At 37.5% G+C, this 21934-nt stretch overlaps 3 protein-coding genes across 3 annotated transcripts; 2 read left to right on the forward strand and 1 right to left on the reverse strand.

The window, feature by feature from the left end:
* Positions 1–1553: 1553 nt before the first annotated feature.
* Positions 1554–4143, forward strand: b3galt4 (UDP-Gal:betaGlcNAc beta 1,3-galactosyltransferase, polypeptide 4). Its single transcript, XM_055045898.1, has one exon. It carries the CDS (start codon positions 2224–2226, stop codon positions 3340–3342), a length of 1119 nt encoding a protein of 372 aa, XP_054901873.1. The 5' UTR covers positions 1554–2223; the 3' UTR covers positions 3343–4143.
* Positions 4144–5760: 1617 nt separating this feature from the next.
* Positions 5761–17518, reverse strand: wdr46 (WD repeat domain 46). Its single transcript, XM_055045808.1, has 14 exons — positions 17448–17518; positions 17127–17282; positions 15868–15948; positions 15674–15786; positions 15490–15577; positions 13965–14026; positions 12022–12126; positions 11774–11924; positions 9548–9783; positions 9009–9162; positions 8144–8291; positions 7530–7720; positions 7314–7427; positions 5761–6193 (listed from the first exon to the last, which is right to left on the reverse strand). The coding sequence occupies exons 1-14, from the start codon at positions 17502–17504 to the stop codon at positions 6074–6076; spliced, it is 1776 nt and encodes a 591-aa protein (XP_054901783.1). The 5' UTR covers positions 17505–17518; the 3' UTR covers positions 5761–6073.
* A 722-nt stretch (positions 17519–18240) lies between these two features.
* LOC129370263 (cytosolic sulfotransferase 3-like) lies at positions 18241–21535 on the forward strand. Its single transcript, XM_055046108.1, has 8 exons — positions 18241–18321; positions 18742–18880; positions 19029–19157; positions 19709–19809; positions 19941–20067; positions 20375–20472; positions 20560–20734; positions 20821–21535. Exons 1-8 carry the CDS (start codon positions 18301–18303, stop codon positions 20931–20933), a joined length of 903 nt encoding a protein of 300 aa, XP_054902083.1. The 5' UTR covers positions 18241–18300; the 3' UTR covers positions 20934–21535.
* The last annotated feature ends 399 nt before the right edge of the window (positions 21536–21934 follow it).

The raw sequence follows: 21934 nt of genomic DNA on the forward strand, positions 1-21934 counted from the left end.
CTTTGAATTTTGACTTGAGATACACAAATGATTGAAATATTATACCAGGTCAGTAAGAAAGAAAAAAAACATCCTGTTTCCTGAAAAAACATACCCATGTTTTGCACACGTATACAAAACATGTGCAAAACATGAGTTTTGCACATGTCAGAAGGCCTAAGAAGAACACTGACTTGTTGAAAAGGTTGTTGGAGAGAACTAAAACGTGCAGGATGCAGGCAGTCGAGGACAGACTTTAGCCCCCCTGCATTAGGTATAAAGTCTGTATTTATTTATTTTTTATTAATGTGTCAGATCTGTCACAGCTGACATCAATACATTTTTAGGGTGACAGGATTAGATTGACATTCAACGTGTGTCCTTATGTGTGTAGTGAAAGTATTGAAGAAATTGTAATATTATTAATCAAATATTTGTTATTCTCATATTATCTTATAGTATTATCTTTCTTCTGCCTTTATTAATTGATCTCATTATAGAATTAAGAATGTTTCCAGTATTATTGATTTACTCTGATTCCTTTCTCAGAAGGCCTCACTGACGAAAAAGCAGAGACAACAGTCTTCCTGCAGGGTTATCTCTTGGTGGAAGAGCTCTGCTTCGTTTGAGTTGCTGGATTGCTACAAAACTGTCACTGTGAAGATTGACTACATATTCTGTTTAACTTTGTGCCTGGAAGGAGATTATCTAGTGCAGAATAATTGTGTGTTAGTGAATGACATTTGACGCTGTAGCTGTGTGATGAGTTGTTTCCCCTCCCTTTAGAGCTACAGCGTCCTTGTGATTAGGGATCCTGAAAACAATAAAAAGAGAGGAGCAGCCAAATGTGTTTCAGAGCGGTAGGAGATTGTAACTGAAAGCACATCTCTGTCTGTTCTCCTCAAGAGTGAGCAAGAATCGAACTCTTTTGTCTTTCCTGTCTTTGTTAATATGTGTTTTGTAGGTGTTTAACCCTAATAGAAAGTTAAAAAGAAAAGATAAGAAGTAAGTTATAAAAGCCTTACAGGTAGATTTAAAGATAAACATAAATGCTTACTTATTGAATAGACATTTAAATGTAGGGCGACTGCAAATATGACTGAGTACTTTTTTTTTTAACATAAAATATTTTCTTTCAAAATTAGAAATCAACCATGTATGCAGTTTTCACCAATGCAATTTGAGTGAACGTCTTTTTTAATCTTATAATGGAAGAAGATTTTGTTTGAGTTGAATTTTCAAACAATACAATGCAGTGGGTCCAAAAACCTACAATGGCCGAGTCCCCAAAATATAAACATCACACAAAGGTTAGATTATTTTTTTAAACTGCTTGGCTGTCATTAATTAATAGAAATAACCAAATAGAATGTATCACACTGTGTGCGATGGATCCTTAACGGATTTTTTAAATATTTTTTTTATCAACTTTAATAATTTATTGGAATGGACGTGTAACCAAGGAGTTGACCTTGAAGGATGTTTGGAAACAAGAAAAAGCTGACAACCAATCTCTGTGTTTCATACTCACAAATAGCCAGTAGGTGTCGCACAAAGTTCAGGTGTAAGGACGACAATAGGCGTACACGAGAGCTTCAGCCACATAACTTTAATGAGGAATATCCACATGCTTTTTCAATCCATTTTTTATTTCCTTTTCATCTTATCGTCGCTGTTTGATCCGCTTAATTCTAAGTGTTGTCTTTACCGGACTCCAAAAACCACCAGCAAACGCTCGCTGCGGATCTTCAGTAAGCGTTGGATGGACGTTTTCTGAACCCTCAGTTCATGATCGGATGTTTATTAACATATTATTAACAACTGGGTCAGTGCGCCGCAGCGGGATATCGGACGTCCCATCGATTTGAGGGACCGGGGCACAGATTTGCCGTCGGCCGCGGTGCCTGACCTCTTCACAGCAATAGCAATAAATTTATTTATTTATTTTTTAAAAGCAGTAAAAACTGCTGCGAGCCGCTGCCAGGTCGACAGAGCTCAATCTGCGCAACTGCACATCCCTCCAAATCAAAGACAGAAGGCTGCAGCAGGCACGAAAAGCTGCCGCAGAGAAAGGTGGAGGAGAGCGCAGCGGACCCAGAGGAATGCGTCTTCACGTGAAGCAACGATAGGAGCGGAGGGGGAGGAAAAGCTGCCAGAAGACAAGGATATTATTATTATTATTATTTTATTTATTTATTTTTTTTGTCGTTGCTTGCAACAGTAGCAGCAGCAGCAGAGAAGGGGATGATGATGGTGATCATGGTCGGAAGGGGATGTTGCAAGCCCAGGTTAGGAAAGCGCGGAAACAGGACGGGGATCTTCCCGTCCCTGTGCGGGATCCTGGCGTGCGCCGCGGTGCTCGCGCTGCTCTTCTTGGACATCATTGAGACGTGGGTCACCTCGATGGGCATGAGCAGGGCGGTGGAGCCGCATGTCGCCATCGTCTCGCCCCAGAGCCTACCCCCCTCCAGACCCGAGGAGTTCCTGCTCATGCCCAGCCCGCTCGTGTGCCAGCGCGCCAAGCCTTACCTCATCACCATAGTGACCTCGGCCCCTGCCAATCAGCGGGCTCGTCAGGCCATCAGAGACACCTGGGGTGGACAGGTGGAGGTGCGGGGCCTGCGGGTCATGACCCTGTTCATGGTGGGCGTGGCCTCTGACCCCGGCCTGGGAAAGCTGCTGATAGAAGAAGCCAGGGAGAAAGGGGACGTGATTCAGGGCCGGTTCTTGGACTCCTACTCCAACCTTACCCTGAAGACCCTGGCCATGCTGGGCTGGGCCCGCAGGTTCTGCCCTCAAGCTCACTTCATGGCCAAGGTGGACGATGACGTCTTCTTCAATCCCAGCGTTCTTCTGCATTTCCTAAACAAAAGCCGGAACCCTTACGAGCAAGGGGACTTGTACCTGGGTAGAGTCCATCTCCGTGTGGCCCCAAACCGCGACCCAGACAGCAAGCACTACCTCCCATCAGGGGCCTATCCTTTGTCTGTGTTCCCCGACTATTGCAGCGGCACAGCCTACGTCTTTTCTCGCTCTGCATTGCTCAAAGTTGCCCTTGCAGCATCGGCATCGCCTCTGTCCACTCCTCTACCCCCCGAGGATGTGTTTGTCGGCCTCTGCGCCTACGCTGCTGGAGTGCGGCCCTCACATTGCCCTCTCTTCGCCGGGGGTCCACCTGTGCCATACGGACGCTGCTGCTATCAAGCTATGGTGTCCGTCCACCAAATCACACCCAAGGAGATGCTGGACTACTGGAAAGATGTCCATTCATCCCCCACCTGCTCCTGGCTGAGTCAGCGAGCTTCTCTGGGGATGTGCAAAGTCAGGGCGATGCTGGGCTCAGCCCTGGGCCTGGAGAAATGACCGTGACTGCTATTAGGAGGTTATAGGACTCACTGGCGCTCTGCCTCGCACAACTGTTCTACAAGCTGTGAATCTACCTGCACTGATAGCATTTAGGCTAATTGTCATCATTAGAGCTTTATTTTTATAAGAACGTCGATTTATTTTTTCCCCCCTCAGAAAACAGAATAATTTCAGGTTTTCTAAGTTTGTCTCACAGCATCTACCTTTGACAACATGCAGCTGAGAAACAAATATAAGCATGCTGCTTATACAATTGCTCATGATGAATGGACATATGGAGAAATGCTTTCAGACTCTGACATCTGAGTCCAATATCAAAACGTCAAGATAAGGAGTTTGTTGCAAACTTCTTTAATTTAGAACTTAGTCTAAAAGCCTAAATGCATGTATTGCAAAATAATAGCATTAGATTCAGTTCCATAAAACAGCACAAATGAAGTCCACTGGAAAAATACTCCAAAAATAAATTAAATTTATAACCTGTATTGTCTGTATGACATTTAAATGGTGGCACTTAGAAGAATGATAAAAAGTGAGGTTTAAATTATCAGATCCAGTGACTGAAAGTGATTCATCTGATAGCTGTCTCACAAATGAAGAGTGGCACTATACTGTTAATGGTGAAATAATGTCACCAAGGATGCGCTACCATTTTGGTGTGCCTTGTTAATAAAAATAAATGTTTATTATGAACATGATGTTTACATTTCCTGAGTGTTTTTTGTTTCTTCTTTTTCTCACTCGGGAAATGTATGAATCGAATTCTTGCATCAATAAACAATCACATGTGAGATGAAACTGCTCTGCGTGTTTTCCTTTCAGTTTCTACAAATCAACAGGATCAAATAATCCTGAGTGATTCTGAAAATGAAGCTCCAATAACACAACTTAACCATGACCGGAGTGTGGATGGCAACAGTCCAGCTTAGAAAAATTGCTCCATGCTGCATAAACCCATGATTAACCAAAAGCATAAGCCCTTTTGTAAATAATTGGCTATAAATGCTTCTTTGTGCTCAGAATAAACAGTTCTTTATCAAACATTTTATTGTGGTGAGGTTACCTCTACTAATTTATTATTAATTTCATGTCTTTCATGTAGTTGTGGTCAAAAGTTATATAAACAGATTAATATCAGTTTGGGCTTTTATTGATCTATTTCCTCAGCTTCTTTTTCTTGGTTTGCTTATTTTTTCGACATGGAGCCAGGCAGATTTGGACAGCTTTTCTCCAATGAAATTAAAGTATTAATTGAGAAGGAAAGTTTTTTTATTTCAAGAGTTTCTTCCACCTTCAAAATCCCCACTATGTTGAAACTGTCAAGTGGTTTACCAGGACGTACTTGTAGGCTTCAATGAGAGGAAGAATTATCTGTCAATATAAAACAAAAACAACAAAAAAAATCAGCAATTTCCTAAAAGGACATAGATTATGAGAAACTACAATTTATACAACATATGTTTAAAAGGTTTCCTTTCTATGAACTTGCAGGCGTGGTTCTGGATCAGAGCCATACTGGAATATACAAAACGTATGACTCCTCAGAGCCAGACAAAAGGTTAGTCACTTCCACTGTCCTAAGCAGACAACTGCACAGCTATTGCTTTCAAAGCATTTGAGCAATGTGGTGAAACCTGTCAGAGACGCTTCAGTAATGAAAGCAACCACAGTAACTTGCCCAGGGTTATTTATACCCCTGGCAGGTTTAGATTAAAATATTTATAATTTAACTCTTTGTTCTGGAAGTATTACCATTATTGAGTGGCCCAGAGAGAAATCATATCTGATGGAGAATCTGTGGACTTGTAATTCATCACCATAGGCAGAAGTTCAAAATACTTGTCTTCTGTTTTTTGCATGGATACAAACAACATCCATGCAAATATATATTTTTTGAATGATGTTAAAGAAAGGCATGGTGCCTTTTTTGCATGGATATGCAAAAAAAAAAAAAAAAAAAAAAAAAAACGGCAGCCGTTATAAGGTTTGTATTACTAAAGACAAAAAAAGTTTTCAATTTGCCACTGATGAGGGTAGAAATGTTTTTTGACACGCATTTTTTTTTTAGCAAAACTTGAATACAAACAGTTATGCTATTTTTTAACATGGCTGTCTCATTTTCTAATAGACAAAGTTTTTCTAAATCTTCCAGAGGTGTGAATCATGTTGGACTTAACTGAAGAAGATAATTTTCTGTCATGAATCTAAAAGAAGTTTCATAATATTTAAACAGAATCCAAATGACACCTGTGAACTTAAATGGATTTAGTGTCATTTCCTTGAATGTCGTTATTTTCTTGCATTTATCCCTTTAAATTGTTGTGAAGCAACACTGCATAGCAGTCTGCTCATTTTGTTTCTATAAAAATATGAAAGAAATTATCTCAGCAAAAGAAAAACACAATTGACAAGGTCAAACATGCAGGGAAAGTTTTTATTAGTACTAAAAGAAGAATCTGGGTGACTGCTGTCATCCACCACATGATCACAAACAGAATCTGCTCCAGGCTACAGTCAGGAAGTAGAGCAGACCAACCGGTGCTCTCAACATTGATTTTATGAACTGTTTCCCATCAGAATCCAGGCCGGATGTTGCATCCTGTGGCTGCGCACAACACCATGAACTTCTGCTTTCGATGTCCCAGCAGACCACCGAGTCCTAAAAAAGTTTCAACGTGAAGGTCAAAGATCCCGCCCACTGCGTTTGAGCTGCACAAAGAGTCCTTTTCTATTTTTTGAATCTGTCTAGAGCAGATTTTTTTCCAGACAGTGCTGCTTTCTTCTCCTTCATCCTGTTTCGTTCTTCCTCCAGTTTCATTCTGTCCTCCACAGATTTTCTGATGACGTCCTGCAACAGCCAGCAAGCAAAATGGATTATAGACATTCTGGAGAACAAGTAGGCGGTTTTAATGACATGAAAAACATCAACAAAAAAGGTGATCACAAAAATCATCATTTGATAATGAATAAGAAATTTAATATTGTTTGAATGGTTGTTAGATTAAGAGGAATAAACCTCTTAAGATTCATATACTTTAGCTTCCATACCTAAAGAAATAGATGTGAGGCCTTCCTTCAGCACCATGTAATACAGTAAAAAAGGACTTGGGACACATATAGCAGCTTTAAAAATATATCCACCTCTTTATCTTTTTCTACATGTGTTGAATTGCAATCACAAATTTCAATGTCTTTCATTGTGATCAACACAAAGTAATGCATAATTGTGAAGTGGTAGGAAATAAATATTTTATTAATTTCCAATATATAAAAATCTGAAACGTGTGGCATGCATTTGTATTCTACCCCTTAGCTCCAATATAGCACAATTAAAAGTAGGTGCAACCAGCTGCAGTCAGAAGTTGACCTGCAGGTCATTTAAATCTAGTTATTCTGGGAAAGTCTCAATAAAAACTTTTCACACGGTTACAGATTTTGTTTTCCACTGTCTGACCATTTGTGTACATAGGTTGATAAAAGTATAAAATACCAGTAAATGTAAAGGGAGGAGAAAGACAACAGCAGATACAACAGACAATGGAACCAAATATTGAATGACTGACAGGGTAGAAAGATAGAGGGATAACATAACAGCCAGAGCTGGAAAGAAATAGCTTCGATCAAATCACCTTCATACTTCATAGAATGACCTAGTCAAAGTCCAGACCAAATTCTAACAGAGAATATGTGGAATAAGCAAAGCTTTTGGCTTTTTGATGCTCAAAGCTGGTAGAGACAAACCAGCAGTAATTGCAGAAACTTGTGACATTACAATAATTTTGACTCGATGTATAAAAATTCATCATCGCTTTGTTCAGATGTTATTTGTGCAAAACAATGCCTTTTTTCCCTTCCACTACACAACTATCCACTACTTTGTCAGCCTATCACAAAATCCCCACATAAATGCTTCTTTTTAACTGAAAAATGAGGAAATATTACAGGGCCAACTTTAAGGAAATGCTTACCCTCTGGTCCTCATGGGCCACTTGCCTCTTCCGCCTTTCAATACCAGCAGTGGAACTGCGACCTTTTTTCTTATGTCTCGGAACAAATTTCTCTTTGGCAAGAGGATCAAAGCCCTGAAAGAGAAGGCTTATCCTTTAACAAACTGCACATTTTACACCTTCAGTGCAGTAAATCATGTCTAGAGTTGCATCTATGAAAGAAGTCTAACAACTGACCAGAGCTTCAACTCTGTCTTGATGCCTCTGTTCAAAGGTGGTACGATCAACATGACCCAGCTCTGAGGGGTCCAACGTAATGAGTTCAGGCTGAATCTTCTCCAGCAGAGCCTTGACCTCCCACTCCTGCCTCTGCTTTGTACTGCGGTATGGATTTGCATCCAGGGCATCAAAGTTAGGCTCCCCAGCTCCTGTGATTGTAAAAAGGGCCAAAGTATAGTGAACAAACATCTTTAGAAAAGCTTTTTCTTAAAATAGAGCAATATTTCTATTCATATACAAAATGAATAAATGTTAAAAATGGTAAAAAAAATTATAGTTATTTTGTGCTGCAAAAGTGTTTTGTGCTTCACCAGACACCAAATAATTAAAGAAACAAGTGCAAAGTTTGGTTTTTACATTTTCTTATCGACATTGAAGCTTTATACTAGAAAACTGCATACATGAAGGCAAACATCCATCCTTGCTCATAAGAACCTAGAGGCATGAGCAATAATGTTATGTCGTTTGACCACAGAGTTTATGCAAAACCCCATTGCAATGCTGTATTTGTGCATGAAAGCTCAAATACCGGAGAGGTTATGTTTAACTGAAAGCTACAAAGACGAGCTGACCTGGTACGAGCATGCTGGTGAAACCCTCTCCATGTCCAACTCCAAGGACATCCTCAAAGGGACAAAAGCCAAGTCCCCAAACTGACCCTCGCACCCGGTGAGCCATGTAGGGTTTAGTGACTGGTGTGCTCCACACATCCCTGTAAACCTGGAGGGAGAGACTAAAAAAGTTACCAACATTCACTGAAAGGATTTATAGATTACTTTCTAAACCAAAACAAAATTCAAGTTCTGAAACCTTCCTGCTAAATAATCCTGTTCCTCCAACAGGGAACAGAAATATTTAAATCAACTCCATCAACTGTGAGAAGAGGAATCCTCAGATATCTAGCAAAAATTATACCAGGAGATTAATAATAACTATAGCAATGCAGTTGTCCTGCAACATGTAAAGAGATGTATAAACCAAGAGGAGGTATGAATATTGACCAGATGTGGAACAGAAAAAATATTAAAACTTGTACACCAAATTCTTGTTTTAAGAAATTATTGTCGCAGTTGGCAAAAACATTTTAATCCTGTAAAAACAGTTACAAAGCATCAAAGAAAAAAACCCTCCTCTTGGCTCTGATTGGTTGTGTGGTTGCCATCTGCAATGTATTTCTGCAGATGGCAGTAGGAGCACTTGGAGGAGGAAAAGGAGTGTCATTTAATCACAGATCATTTGTCTCATTCTATGCTGACACAAAATAGTGGCGGTTTTGACAAATATTTGAAAGTATATTACTTATAAAAATCACACACTGCAGCTTTCGCAAATCACTTCTTAAAACGCTGCAGTTTCCCACCCACATCAAGATAGTGAAAACCCATTTCCTTGCAATCAGATCACTATATCTGTGATAAGTGATTTGCAGACAGTCACCTGAACAATGTCCCCGGTGGCTGCAGACAACAGTCCTCTCTGGCTCAGAGACAAACATGAAGCTCCAGTGGGAAGGAAGTAGGACCTGAGGGGCTTGAAAGCTCTGATGTCAAACACTTTCATTTTTTTATCCATTCCAGATGTAATCATATATCTGCCAGAAGACACAAAAAAAGCCCTGAAGGTCATTATGAAAGGCTGCTTATCAAAACAAAGTTATCAAATTACAGTGCAGATTAACATGCTCATGGTGCAATGAAAAAGTCAGACAGCACTTGATTGTCACGTCAGTTTTTAGTGTTTTTGCTGAACAATTTTCACATCAAACTGTTGGAGCAATAAAGATAAAGCAAAATACTTATTTTTCTGTCAAGAGAGGTGTCAAATATAAATGATGGAGGAATAAACACAACAAGTATTAAAGACAAAAAGAAGGCATTTAAATGCAATCTCTACTGCAGCTATTTTTTACAAGCATTTACAAACTTTTACTTCAAAATGTTTTCAATAAGAAATCGAGCATCTTGCATGTGACTCACGTGCCAGTTTTATCCACAGTAACTGAACGGACGCCACCCTGGTGACAGAGCATTTTGACCAGGGCTTCTTTCTGATTGGGTGACCAAAGCGTGACTGTGCCGTTGGGGTGGCCGAGGTGGATGACAGCATTGTGAGGGTTCTGGCACATCACATCAAGCCGGCCGGTCTTGGTACAGATGGCTGCCACCTCCTTTCCAATGGACACATCCAAGTACTGGAGGAAGCCTGTTGCACTCTGCAGGCAAGAATGAGCAAACTAGAATAATTTGGGGATAAATGGGTTCTAACCAATAAAAACATTCATTAGAGACCAATTCTGGTATAATAAGGGATGCATGATGACACATATGTATATGTATACATCAAGTATGACTTAAAAGAAATTTGACTTCGTAATTTGACGCCACTTTACAAGTTCTAAGGCACTTGCAAAGTGTCTTAGCATGACATTTGTTGTGATTTAATGCAACAGCACGTTTCTAAGCTGAAGGTGAGAAAGTTGAGGAGAACATGAATAGGCTTGCAATATGTTGCACATTTGGGACGATAAGTAATGTCAAGTGTGAGTAATTTGCTGCAGGAAAGCTCCACAGAGCATAAAGTCACATGCTCAGGTGCCAGTTTTATACACAGTAAAACTGTAGTAGTGTAGGGAGAAAATATTTCTCACTACACTTGGAACTAGTGTAAGAAAGGGTTAGGAGGTTCCTAAAGAGATAGAGAATTTCAAGGCAACCATTCATCCTTTTTCTGTCAATTTACTGATATTATATTATACTGTATCACTGTATACAGTGATACAGTATCTTTGTATACCAAATTTAATGATGCTCATTACTATACTTGTTCTGTAATCCCATTTTTCTGCTGTCCTTTCATGGTTTATGTGGCTCTGTCACTTCCCTCAAGATGGATAAAAGATGTAAAAATGGCGGTTTAATTTCAACCACACCATTTAGTGGTGAAACCAATCAGCTTAAACCGTAAAGAACACATGCAGATCCCTGCATGAAAATATGAAGCACACATTCAAAAGTCAGAAGGAGTCTTCTGACCACAAATGCCTGCTTTGAGTCAATGAAACTCTTCAGTCAATATTCAAAGACTCTGATTACTTTTTTCAACATTATATTCAAAACTCTGGCTTTGTTTAGACCGTGATTAGGAAACTGTCTTAATGGAATAAATGGAAATTTACGATGTTCCTACACATTTTCTATAACAAAAACTCCATACATTTTCAGGCTGATTTATTTTTTTATTCTAAGCATTCTAATGTGCATAGTCATAAATATAGCAACAAAGTGTATAAACAAAACAACAAAACAGTGCTTCCTTCGTCCTGATCACAGCTACACACACACCCTCCACTCAGTCATCAATTCAGCCATGTTTCTTGGCTCCGCCCACTTTGCTGGAATTTTCCAAAATTAGCCAGGGTCAGAGCTTATTTTAGAGGGGTGTTAGTTACACTTGGTTAACTTTGGTATCTAGTGACAAAATAAATCCTAATGGGTAAATATTTAGGGTGAATGTAATATACAAAATTCATATTTTGTATATTTCTTTATATTCCCAATTGGACCTCCACTGCTTCTAAAACCAGCCCAAGTATTTTTTTAAAAAACCCACTCCAGTCAGTTAATGTTTTTGGTGTCTGCTGAGCTCCAGCATGTTTGGTCAGCTGATTTTACCGTTTTATGTGATGTACAATGCATGCAGGAGGGTTGTTGACCATCACCCAGAAACCACTAGCTGCATTTTTGCTGTTTTGCAGAAGGCTCAACTTCTACTTTTCAAACATGTAAGGTTGTATAATTGTGCATCTGCTTGCAGCCACTTTCATGTGCCAAGTTTGAATGTTGAGTTGGGGGCCATCGCTTGCAGCACATTAGGATTTAAAGTGACAAGAGGCCCAAAAACAGCTCAGTCTGAATAGGACTCAAAATAGGCAATACTCTCATTATCTAGGAATGATTTCTTTGATTAAAATTTTGAGGAAAGAAAATAAGTCACCTATAAGATAAAAGTTTGTTCTGGCAAATTAAAAATAAAGTAGGTGAATGTAATACAAACCAACATGATAGCTTAATAATAAATAGATTTATGAAGCATTATTAGATTTTTCCTTTAGAAAATAGAAAAAGGAAAAAAAATCTACACCAATCCAGAGAAAAACCAATATATAAAGCCTGAATAAATGATGGGCAGGAGGTTAAACTCACCGCAGTAGCTAGGAGAAAATGGTACGGGAGGAACTGCATTCGTAAGACGTCGTTAAACTTACGAATGCAGTGCAGCTCTATCCCATTAGAGTCATAGATGTAGAGCCACTTCTTCTGAGCCACAGCAAACATGTGTTCAGTGTGGAGCCACCTAAAGAAACACAGACCAAACTCTGTAAGACTCGGAAACCCACAATGTGAATATTTGAGCACAGTGCAAATGTTTTTGTCCTTTTCTTTAAACTTACTTGACATCATTGACAGACTCCATGACGTTTAGCTCACACATGAGCTGCTTGGACTGCCAGTCTACACAAGCTACATGGCCTCTCCTTCCACCCAGCAGCAGCTCGCTGAAGCAAAAACAACATGACACTGATCAGGACGTAATTGGGATGAAGGAAGCATTTTGACTTTCAACTCCCGAAATCGCTGTCCGGGAAAAAAACAAACAAACAAACAAACAACAACAACAACAAAAACAAAAACAAAAAAAAAAAAAAGATGCTAAATTTGATGTAAACACCCCCCCTAAGCAAACACATTTTTTGTAAAGATGTTTCTCAGCATTTTTAAATAAAGGACAGTGTGTTTTGAATTTAATGCATCTTGAATTTAATGCATCACGACATACTTCAAAACTAAAAAGTCACATTTGGTTATAATGGGTTATAGAAAACTACAGCGAAAACATTTAATTATTAACAGTAAACATAAACGGAACAAAAACACTTTTATAAGGGCAAAACGATTTTGGGCATTTTTTTTTATTATTTGGTTCCAGAAAGTACTTTAGGCTTATTGGGGATTGTGGTGGGAGTCAACTTATGCCTGGAAGGATTTCCAAAATTGATGTCATTAACAGAGAGAAATGCAGTGTTATTTTTATTATTTTACACATTGTAACATTATTTCACACTTGATGTTCAATTAAAAAAACATTGTATCTTATCAGTCTCATCTGACATTAAGCCTCCCATAGTTCAAGCATTCTAAAGTGTACTGGTTCATAAGGATGTGCCCAAGATCATCAGCAGTTATTAATGTCATTTCTTTGTTACCTTTGAATTAAAATGTATAAAAACAGTTCATATTGGGATGCTTCATGCAGGAGGTTTACCACGATTCACTCACACTCACTTTAAGTTTTGCTCCCATTAAACGTTATGTCTGAATATCACAGAGTTTAAGTGGAACATGTTTATTTTCTCTGAAACATGACACAGAAAGTCCAAACAGCCAGTCTTAAAAACCCCTTACAGCATCAGCAGACATTACCTATATATGTATTTTTGATGAAAGGACCAAATAACAGACAGAAATAAAATTTGCCCTGAAACATAATCACATGCTATTTTATCCTACTTAGAACCATTTATTACTGTATGACTGGTGAAATAGCTGAATTGATTCATATGTCTGTATTCTTATTTATAACTCATATATTGACATATCTGTTCTATTTCCTTTGTAAATGTTTGCGTGCAAGCAGAATGATAACACATAGTGTAAAAAGCACATGCACCCGAAAGGACAGGCAACATGGGTGAAAACCACAAAGAACAAGAAGGGTTCAAGCAGACATCAGTTTGTACACTATTTCTATGCATCAAGTTCCTGGGGGAAGTAATTTTTACCCGTCTGTGGGTGTGTAAAAACAAGATGTAGTTAATTGTGAAGTGTATAAAGGATGTGTGTAACTTTCGTTTCAGGGTCCTGCTTCTCCTTTGCAGCTCATCTGCTTCTGTCTTTGAATAAAGGATATTTCTGAACAGTTTTCTCTAACCTTTATGAAAGAATTTCCGCAACACTGGACAGGTATGCCATAATTCTATATGCAAAAATTGCATTTTCCCAAACATAAATTACATTTGTTTTTCTTGTAAGAGCTGTGAGGTGATGAATACAGCAAACAAAATTTCAAAGACAAACATGCTTGAGCTTTTAAAGCACGCACCATCTGTGTTTCATGATTAGTATGCTTGTGATTTAAAAATATGTTGAGCGGTTTAGTTTAAAATCTCTTGGTGGTGACTGTAAGAAAAAAAAAGTGTATATGAATCATAAATACCTCCAGGCCTAACAATTAAGATGATAACAGAAGCTCTGTTGTTACTGTTCCTTTTCAGGCAACATAAATCACATCTCATATATCATAAGCCCAACATCGAGTATGCATGTCGATACTCACCGTCCTGTTCTGCTGTAATCCAGACGATATGGACCAAACTGACATAGTTTTAGATTAAAATACTGTAAAGAGAGTAAAAAAAAATTATGTTAGCAGGACTAGAAAAAAATGTAATGAGAACAATCCTTTTTGCATATATGGTTTGGTGCGATAAAATGTATTTTACAATGCAAATGGCATTGAAACAGTTTGATTAGACTGAAGAGAAGAAATAAATGTAAAAAATAAACAGCAAATGGGTTTCTTCCTCATGGTTTTAGGCCAGTCAAGATTGTTCAAATTATTTCAATATTTTTTCAAATTTAGATATTTAGGTAGATCTCCAGAAAGTAACCTAGACATGTTGGGTGTCCGTCCACGTATTTCTCACAGCTGACATAACTGGTGAAACAAGTTTGCTCACAAGCCTTTTCAGCTCTCTTAAAAGATTTTCTAGGTCAGGGGTTTTGGTTTACTGCTCCAAACACTGACTTTATCAACCACAAGCTACTTTGTGACACATTTTGGGACTACGCTTTGAGTCAGTGTCCAACTCACTGGTTAACATGAGTTGGTGCATTAGCATTTCCACTGATGACTTCCACTCCTCCTCTCATGATGCCATTTATGTTGTGAAATTCACAACATAAATGTTGTGGCGAACACGTGTTTTTGGACTTGAAAGCTTTTAACTTTCTCCTCCAAATTTAATGATGCTCATTAGTACCAACCACTACAATTTCTGTTCCTTTGGACCTTAGGTGAGAGCAAGGAATACTTGCTTCTCTAAGAATATTGGAAATCACACGTGTACCTCTAATTAGCGTGAAAGTTGTGAAGAAGCATAAAAATCCATTATATTCTCATATGGCTAAATTTTATTTTTTAAATGCATTGCAATCTTAAATCATGTTCATTTCTGAATATGAAGGAAGTAGAAATTACTCACTTGTCTTTTTGATTTTTAACAAACAGAAATAATATTAATCATAACTGACCTAAAACAGGAAACATTTAGCTTAGACTGTGAGATAAAAAGATTGTGCTTTTCTTATGCAGAATATGCCAATATCTGGTTTTTAACTGTGTGACTAAAACCAGATACTCAGTGGAATGTTTTGTAGGTGTTTTGTTTGTGTGCAAAAAGTCTCTTTTGTCATTTAGTGTCCAGCTCTCCAGTGCCCCCTAGTGACACCTACACTGAAACATTTAGAAACAAAGAATCAAACTATCTATAATCCAGAATTTTATTTATTTATTTATTTTAGACTTCTAATACAAGTGCTCCTCGGATTAAATTTGTACAATATATTCTGGCATGATGGCTATTTGTGATTTCAAATTTTTACTTATATTTTACCCATTTATGAAATCATTTCCTCTCATTGAATAAAGTTAAATAATCTTTTAATAACAAGCGTAATGGTTTGATGACTTATGGTATAAAATATTATGATTATCTACTACAAACTTCTATATGTAAAAAAGAACTTTACTTCTGCAGTGAGTTTTTGTCAGAGTAATAGTTCATGTAAAGTATTTGTACCTTTGCTCCAGATGTAATGTCCACAGCATCAGCGATATCCTCCTGTGAGATCATGCACGTATCCTCATCTTCATCTCCTTCTAAAAAGCTGACATCAGACAAAGAAATGTTTTAAAGTGAAATGGCTTCAAAACAGCATTTTTTCTCTCCAAAGTGGTGCATATTATTTTTCTGAAAAAATTACCCTGCGTCTTCTGGCAGCAAGACGTCAAATCGAGCAGCTTGTTTCTGGGCCATTTCCGAAGCTTCCTCTGAGCGAGTGATGATGTCCTTCAGCTTGTAATGCTGCCGACGAGGCTGAAATGACACCAGAGACGTACAGGGATGAGGTACAAGGACTGCACAAAGAGGAATCAGTTTATGCACAAAGTTGCTTGCCTTCTTAATTTTGCCTTTTCTCTTGAATTTCTCCACCTTGTCTTTCGGGATAGGAGCAGGCCCGGGGAAAGGGTCGGATTTCTGAAAGACAATTATTTACAAAGTTATAAAATGATGTCTTTATGAATTAAGACAAAATGGGGTGCACAAATATTGTACGCAAGAGCCTTTTTGCTACAATAACGTTTCAACACGTTCAGTTAGGCATAATCTTTATTGTAAATTTCAATCCCCGGCAGCTTTTTCCATATTCATGGGACAGTTATATAATAAACTGATGATTATAGATTATAATAAATTACTTTAATACTTTGCATGTACTTCGGCTACACATATATTGCAAATATATTGTTACTGTAATATTATTGTATGCATTATGCGAATTGCAAAAAAAATTGCCTGGGTAAGTATTAGCTAATTACAGAGATACTGTACACTCAGACAGTCTATGTCTGCAGGATACTCTTGTTTAATGTGACATAAAAGACAAGAGATGATAAAGTGGTCAAATCATTAAGAAACTACAGCAGACATCGGCTAGAAGCCATTTAAGAAATAGAAATGTTACTAAATCTCTCAGGAGCAGATTTATAATAACCATTTTAAACAGATTTTGTCCTTCAACTGAAGTCCATTAAAACAATAAATAAATAAATAACAAATATGGACAAACAACACATAGAGTAGGACCAGCAGAGATTGTTGACTGTTATTTTTTTAAAGGAAACTTTAGAGATTAGGTTGTTAGGGTTTGCATTTATTCTAAGTTGCTAGAAAGAGACATCACAAGGCAGGCAATAAGTTGTGAAGTTAATGAAGGCTAACTTAATAACACAAACCTAATATGCAATAGATTTTAGCTCATGTCAAAAATGATCTGCAGGCATCATTTTAGCCATCAATCATGTCAGTCTGATTTGATTAGAAAAGCAGAATGTTTCCTCCAGAAAGGAATGGCGCTTGAAAATGTTCCTCGTAAACTTCACTGACATAAAGAAGCCACACAAAGAAGCCACTTCATTCTAAGAAAATATTAAATACTAACTTATATTCTGCAGGAAGAACCAGACTGGAATGCAACAGATATTTTTTCTCTAATTAATCCCCTTCAGACTGTTTGGGGGCATATAGAGAAAGGCTTGTCTGGAGAAGCAAAGGCAGATATCCAGTGTAATGTCCATCCTGAAGAAGTTCTAAGACAAATCTTGCCAAATATCCAGGAACATTTGTGGTGGATCTCAGTCACATAAGACTCTTACCCCCGAAATGACTTTCTTTCCACCGTTTGGCTGTTCATCTCGCTTCCTTTTCTTTTTTATCCGAGTCTGTTTCTCCTTCTGCTGCTCAGGTTGTCCTTCAGCTTTGTTGTCATCTTTCGTTTTACCTTGTGTCTTCTGCCAGTAACGAACTGGAGGCTGATGGAAATGACCAGAGAGCGGCAGTTCAACACCATTAAATTAAAACGACATAAAGTTTAAAGCATCCATTTCAACACTGAAATATGACTGGCAGGGTGTAATTGGCAGCTTTTATGGGGTTTCATTAAAAAAAACAACCAAAGAATCCAAATTCATTCATACCTTTTTCTTTTTTTCCACGTGTGAAACATTCGCATCTGCCTCGCCGAGAGACGCCATGTTTGTTGTGTACGTTTTTGAAGTTCCTGTTGCGTCACTTCTGCTTCATCACTTCCGGATTTCTTGTTAATTATTTTTTTCTATTTCTTGATTTTTTTTTGTCTTTTCTTTTTGACACATTTTCGCCAATAATGTAATATTTCATCGTGTAATATATAATCCTTAGAAATAAAAGATAACATTATAAATAAATAATATTTCTTTATTTTTTTGCATTAGATCTTTGCCATTGCTATTGCTTTACTCACATTCCACTATTCACAAATTAATTTTACTTATATTTCACATGATTGTCGTAATGTTTTTGTTGTTGTAAACAACAAATCTTCTACACTGTAAAATACTAATATTTTAAATGTAAAGTATTTAAAATATTTAAAAATAATATCAATAGAATAATATAATATAATTATTTCATTCTTAAATGAAATGTGTTGTTGAAGAAAGCCCAAAATCATGCATTCTTCTAAATCTGAGCACATATTTATCGACCATAAAATTAAAACATCTTATTGGTCAAATGTCTTCAGAAGACATTAAGCTTTGGAGTTCTAAATGGCTTTTTCAGTTTGTGAACTTCATATGTAACCGAGAAAACAAAGGCAAAAGTTCAAGCATGTTGCAATAAGGAGTAGCTGAAAGTTGAAATCTATCCAGGAAGAGCGATTGTGCTAACAGGAAGAGCGATTGTGCTAACAGGGAAGAGTTATGCAATTTGCAAAGCAGAGAACAGATCAGCTCTCCAGTACAAACAGGAAACTCCAGGAGGGAAAGGCGGACTATCTCCAGCTGCAACATGTCTCTCGACTTTAGCAAGGTATGTGATTTCTTGCTGGTTTTCTTAGTTTTTCCTTCTGCAACTTCCTCTTTGAACATTGCAATTTTCTGGAGTTCAACTCTTTTAAGCTCTTGGTGCTCAAGTGAAAAGAATGCTTATTTGAGGATTTTGCTTTAAATGCACACAGGACTGTGAGTTGCAAATCCCACTCCATTCTTTTCTCCTTGCCTCCAGAGCTTTCACTAAACTATATAGCTTGAATAACTATTCAGGCTGAATATTAACATTTTCTCCAATTGCTTCCTTAAAAGTGTGTGTTTGTTTTGTTTTGATATATATATATATATTTTTTTATAAAATCTTTAGCTTATGAGTTTCCAGCTCATGTTGCAAATCTGACACTTCCTCATCATAAACCTTTATGGTTTGACATCAGTTTTTACTTTCCTTTATCAAAAGATGGATCTGTCTTCCCGGCCAAAGTTGTTTGATTTCCATGGAGTCGCAATGATTCCTATTTTCACAACAAACTGGGAAAATGTCCAAAATTTTCAGGCCAGACCAGATGACATACTAATAGCGACATATCCAAAAGCAGGTAAGTCTACATAATCTTTCAATGTGTTTCATTGATCACAGATCTCTTTCTCTCTCTCTCTCTGTGTGTGTGTGTTCATGTATGTGTGTGTGAGATGAATTTAACAGCTGGGATCTTTAATCATATCCATCTGTCTTCATCTCCTCAGGGACCACATGGGTCTCCCAAATGCTTGACTTGCTGTATTTTGGCAAGACGTCTCCGGAGCGTCTGACTTCACTACCTATCTATGAGAGAGTTCCTTTTTTGGAGATGACCATCCCAAACTTGGTATCAGGTCCTCGAAAAGATGCATTCTTCATTTATAACAGCCTCACTTTAAATTTTAATAGACTTTCAGCTGCAGATCATAAAACATCGTAATCTGTAGGACTTGTGTTTGTCGCTTTTGTGGACTACTTTTTGTACGTCTTCTTTTTTTAGCTTAGTAGTGCTTCCTATTTAGTGATGCTTTTATTTATATTGATGTTTTGCTGCGTTCATTACTTGTTTCCCAGGTGTTTCTTTGCAATGTCTTCCTATTTTGGGTCATTGACCTCTGACCTCCCAGTAATATCCTCCCAATCATAAGTAGCCCTTCTGATTTTGCCAGTTTTGTCAGATCAATCTGGTATGCACTATGCTGTTTCAGAACAGATTTTATTCTTTTACCCTCACAATCTTGTTCTTATTGAATAGGCTTTTTTTTTACCCCCAGTGTCAGTGATTTGGTACTTCTCAATATAAACTTGGCAGAAAGGTTTGAGCAGCCCACAAATTAGGGTAAAAGGCAAAGCAACACAAGAGGATCTCTGTATTTATGCACTTTTTGTTTGCATACTTATTCAGGAAAAGACCAGGCAGATAAGCTTCCTACCACCCCTCGACTCATCAAAACCCATTTTCCAGTGCAATTTGTGCCAAAGTCATTTTGGGAGCAGAACTGCCGGGTAACGAGCCTTCTCTGTTTGCATTTTCTTAACATGACCAGAACAAGTTGAAATACCGAACATATTTATTTTCGCACAGCAACGGTATTTTATTTTTATTTTTTTTTTACAAACATCTGTTTCTTTGGTAGTTGATCTATGTAGCCCGCAATGCAAAAGACAACATGGTGTCTTATTACCACTTCGACTGCATGAACAATGTCCAACCTGCACCTGGAGACTGGAACAGCTTTTTCCAAAGATTTATGGAGGGAGACAGTAAGCATGAAATCATCTCCTTCTAAGTGTTCATAGAGTAATAATGTCCATATTGCAAGCCTTCTGTCCATGCATTCTATGTACTTGCAAAAGAGACACCAAACCTTGTAATTCTATACATTTTTTCCACAAGTTTTGTCTGAATTTGGCTTATGTTTGTTCAATAAATAAATAACTTTTTTTTTTTTTACTTTAAGATGGTTTTATAAGTTTGTAAAAACTTTAATTTAAAGAAAGTGCATTTTCTTCTAGATATACACAATTCCTCCACCATAAACCTTTCTTTTATTGTTAATCTACCATTCAGTGGTGTTTGGCTCCTGGTATGACCATGTGAACGGTTGGTGGAAGAAAAAGCAAACCCATTCAAACATCCACTACATGTTCTATGAAGACATGATTGAGGTAATTTGTTTTAATCTTTCACAGATTTCTCCTTATTTTACGCCAAAGTGGTGATGAAGCACAGATGACCTCTGATCATGGTTACAGGACACTGGACGGGAAATAGAGAAACTTTGCTCCTTTATTGGTTTGTCTCCCTCTGCTGAGGAGAAGGAAATGATCAAAACTGGAGTGCAGTTTGACAACATGAAAAAGAACAAGATGGCCAACTATTCCACACTGCCAGTCATGGATTTCAAGGTGTCTCCCTTCATGAGAAAAGGTTTGATGAATAACTTCATGTTGCATCAGATGTCAAAATCAACTTCCAAACACTAGTGCAGTCAACTTATGCCTGTATTTATTCAGGAAAAGTTGGTGACTGGAAGAATTACTTCACTGTGGCACAGAACGAAGAGTTTGATGAAGACTACAAGAGAAAGATGAAGGACTCTTCCCTGCATTTCCGCTGTGAACTCTGAAGAAAACATCACTGCAATGAAAAACAAGACTTTTATTATCAAAGAGGAGTAGTAATATAACTTAGAAGTGTAGAGAAACAAATAGTCATGAGCCTATTTTGTACTAATTTTAAACAATATGCAAATTCTTTTGTAATATTTAAATATCAACCATCACATTTAATTGTGTTAGATTTTAGAATGAAGAGAAATCTTATCTTTTCTAAAGAGATGATGGCTAAAAAAAATTTTCTATGTTATGTTAATATTTGAAATGAACTTTAAACAGATCCTATAACAATCACTGGGACTCTCAATATCATACTGTTCAGGAAATTATGTACAATAATTCCATCAAAAAAAGTGATGAAACTTGTAGTTCTTATTAAGTCTGTTTTTCAAAATATTACTTGACTCTTGATCATTTTACCTAAGAGCCACTTCTGGCTTGGGAGCCACAAGTTGAAGACCCTCTGATCTGAATATGAAATTAAAAATATGAAATTAAAAATATCTTCAATGGTCAGTTCTTCCTATCACATCACAGTACCCTAGGTTACCGCTTGGTAAATGGATGTGTGGGGTCTGTGAGTGTAAATGGATGAACTTGGCTGCAGTGGGAAGTGCTGTGACTGTTTATTCAGTTCATTTACAAGGAGGAAACCCCTCCCCACGGAATGCTAAGTAAGGAAACTGATGATGAAAGGTTTGAAAAAAACGCTACTTTGGGAGAAACAAGAAGCTGGAGAGACCACATTTCGAAATCCAAACATAAAAGAAAGGTGGAAAAATGCCAACAAGTAAACATGAGAGAACAGTAACTACAAAGAGCATGACAGGGTGGAAGAACGTGTCTAACAGTGAACAAAAAGATGACAATGAGCCTCAGAAAAGAGGATGACAGGAAAATGAGAAGCAAATCAAGCAAAGGGGAAGACAAATTGCCAAAATAAAGTGTAATCTGTAAAGAAACATAAAGCAAAAACCAAAATAAATTCATGAAAGAATAATACAAAACCATC

Source organism: Poeciliopsis prolifica, unplaced genomic scaffold (genome assembly GCF_027474105.1).
Source record: "Poeciliopsis prolifica strain line A6 unplaced genomic scaffold, Auburn_PproV2 SCAFFOLD023, whole genome shotgun sequence".
Taxonomy (NCBI): domain Eukaryota; kingdom Metazoa; phylum Chordata; class Actinopteri; order Cyprinodontiformes; family Poeciliidae; genus Poeciliopsis; species Poeciliopsis prolifica.

Bases quoted from the DNA above. Each gene is read 5' to 3' on its own strand.
- LOC129370263 (XM_055046108.1), top strand. From the start codon at position 18,301: ATGTCTCTCGACTTTAGCAAG. The intron at 19,158-19,708 runs GTCCTCGAAAAG...ATACTTATTCAG, and splicing joins CATCCCAAACTTGGTATCAG to GAAAAGACCAGGCAGATAAG. The intron at 20,473-20,559 runs GTAATTTGTTTT...TCATGGTTACAG, and splicing joins TCTATGAAGACATGATTGAG to GACACTGGACGGGAAATAGA.
- b3galt4 (XM_055045898.1), top strand. From the start codon at position 2,224: ATGATGATGGTGATCATGGTCGGAAGGGGATGTTGCAAGCCCAGGTTA.
- wdr46 (XM_055045808.1), bottom strand. From the start codon at position 17,504: ATGGCGTCTCTCGGCGAGGCAGATGCGAATGTTTCACACGTGGAAAAA. The intron at 12,127-13,964 runs GTGAGTATCGAC...TTTTTGCTTCAG, and splicing joins GATTACAGCAGAACAGGACG to CGAGCTGCTGCTGGGTGGAA. The intron at 8,292-9,008 runs GTGACTGTCTGC...CTCTCCCTCCAG, and splicing joins CCACCGGGGACATTGTTCAG to GTTTACAGGGATGTGTGGAG.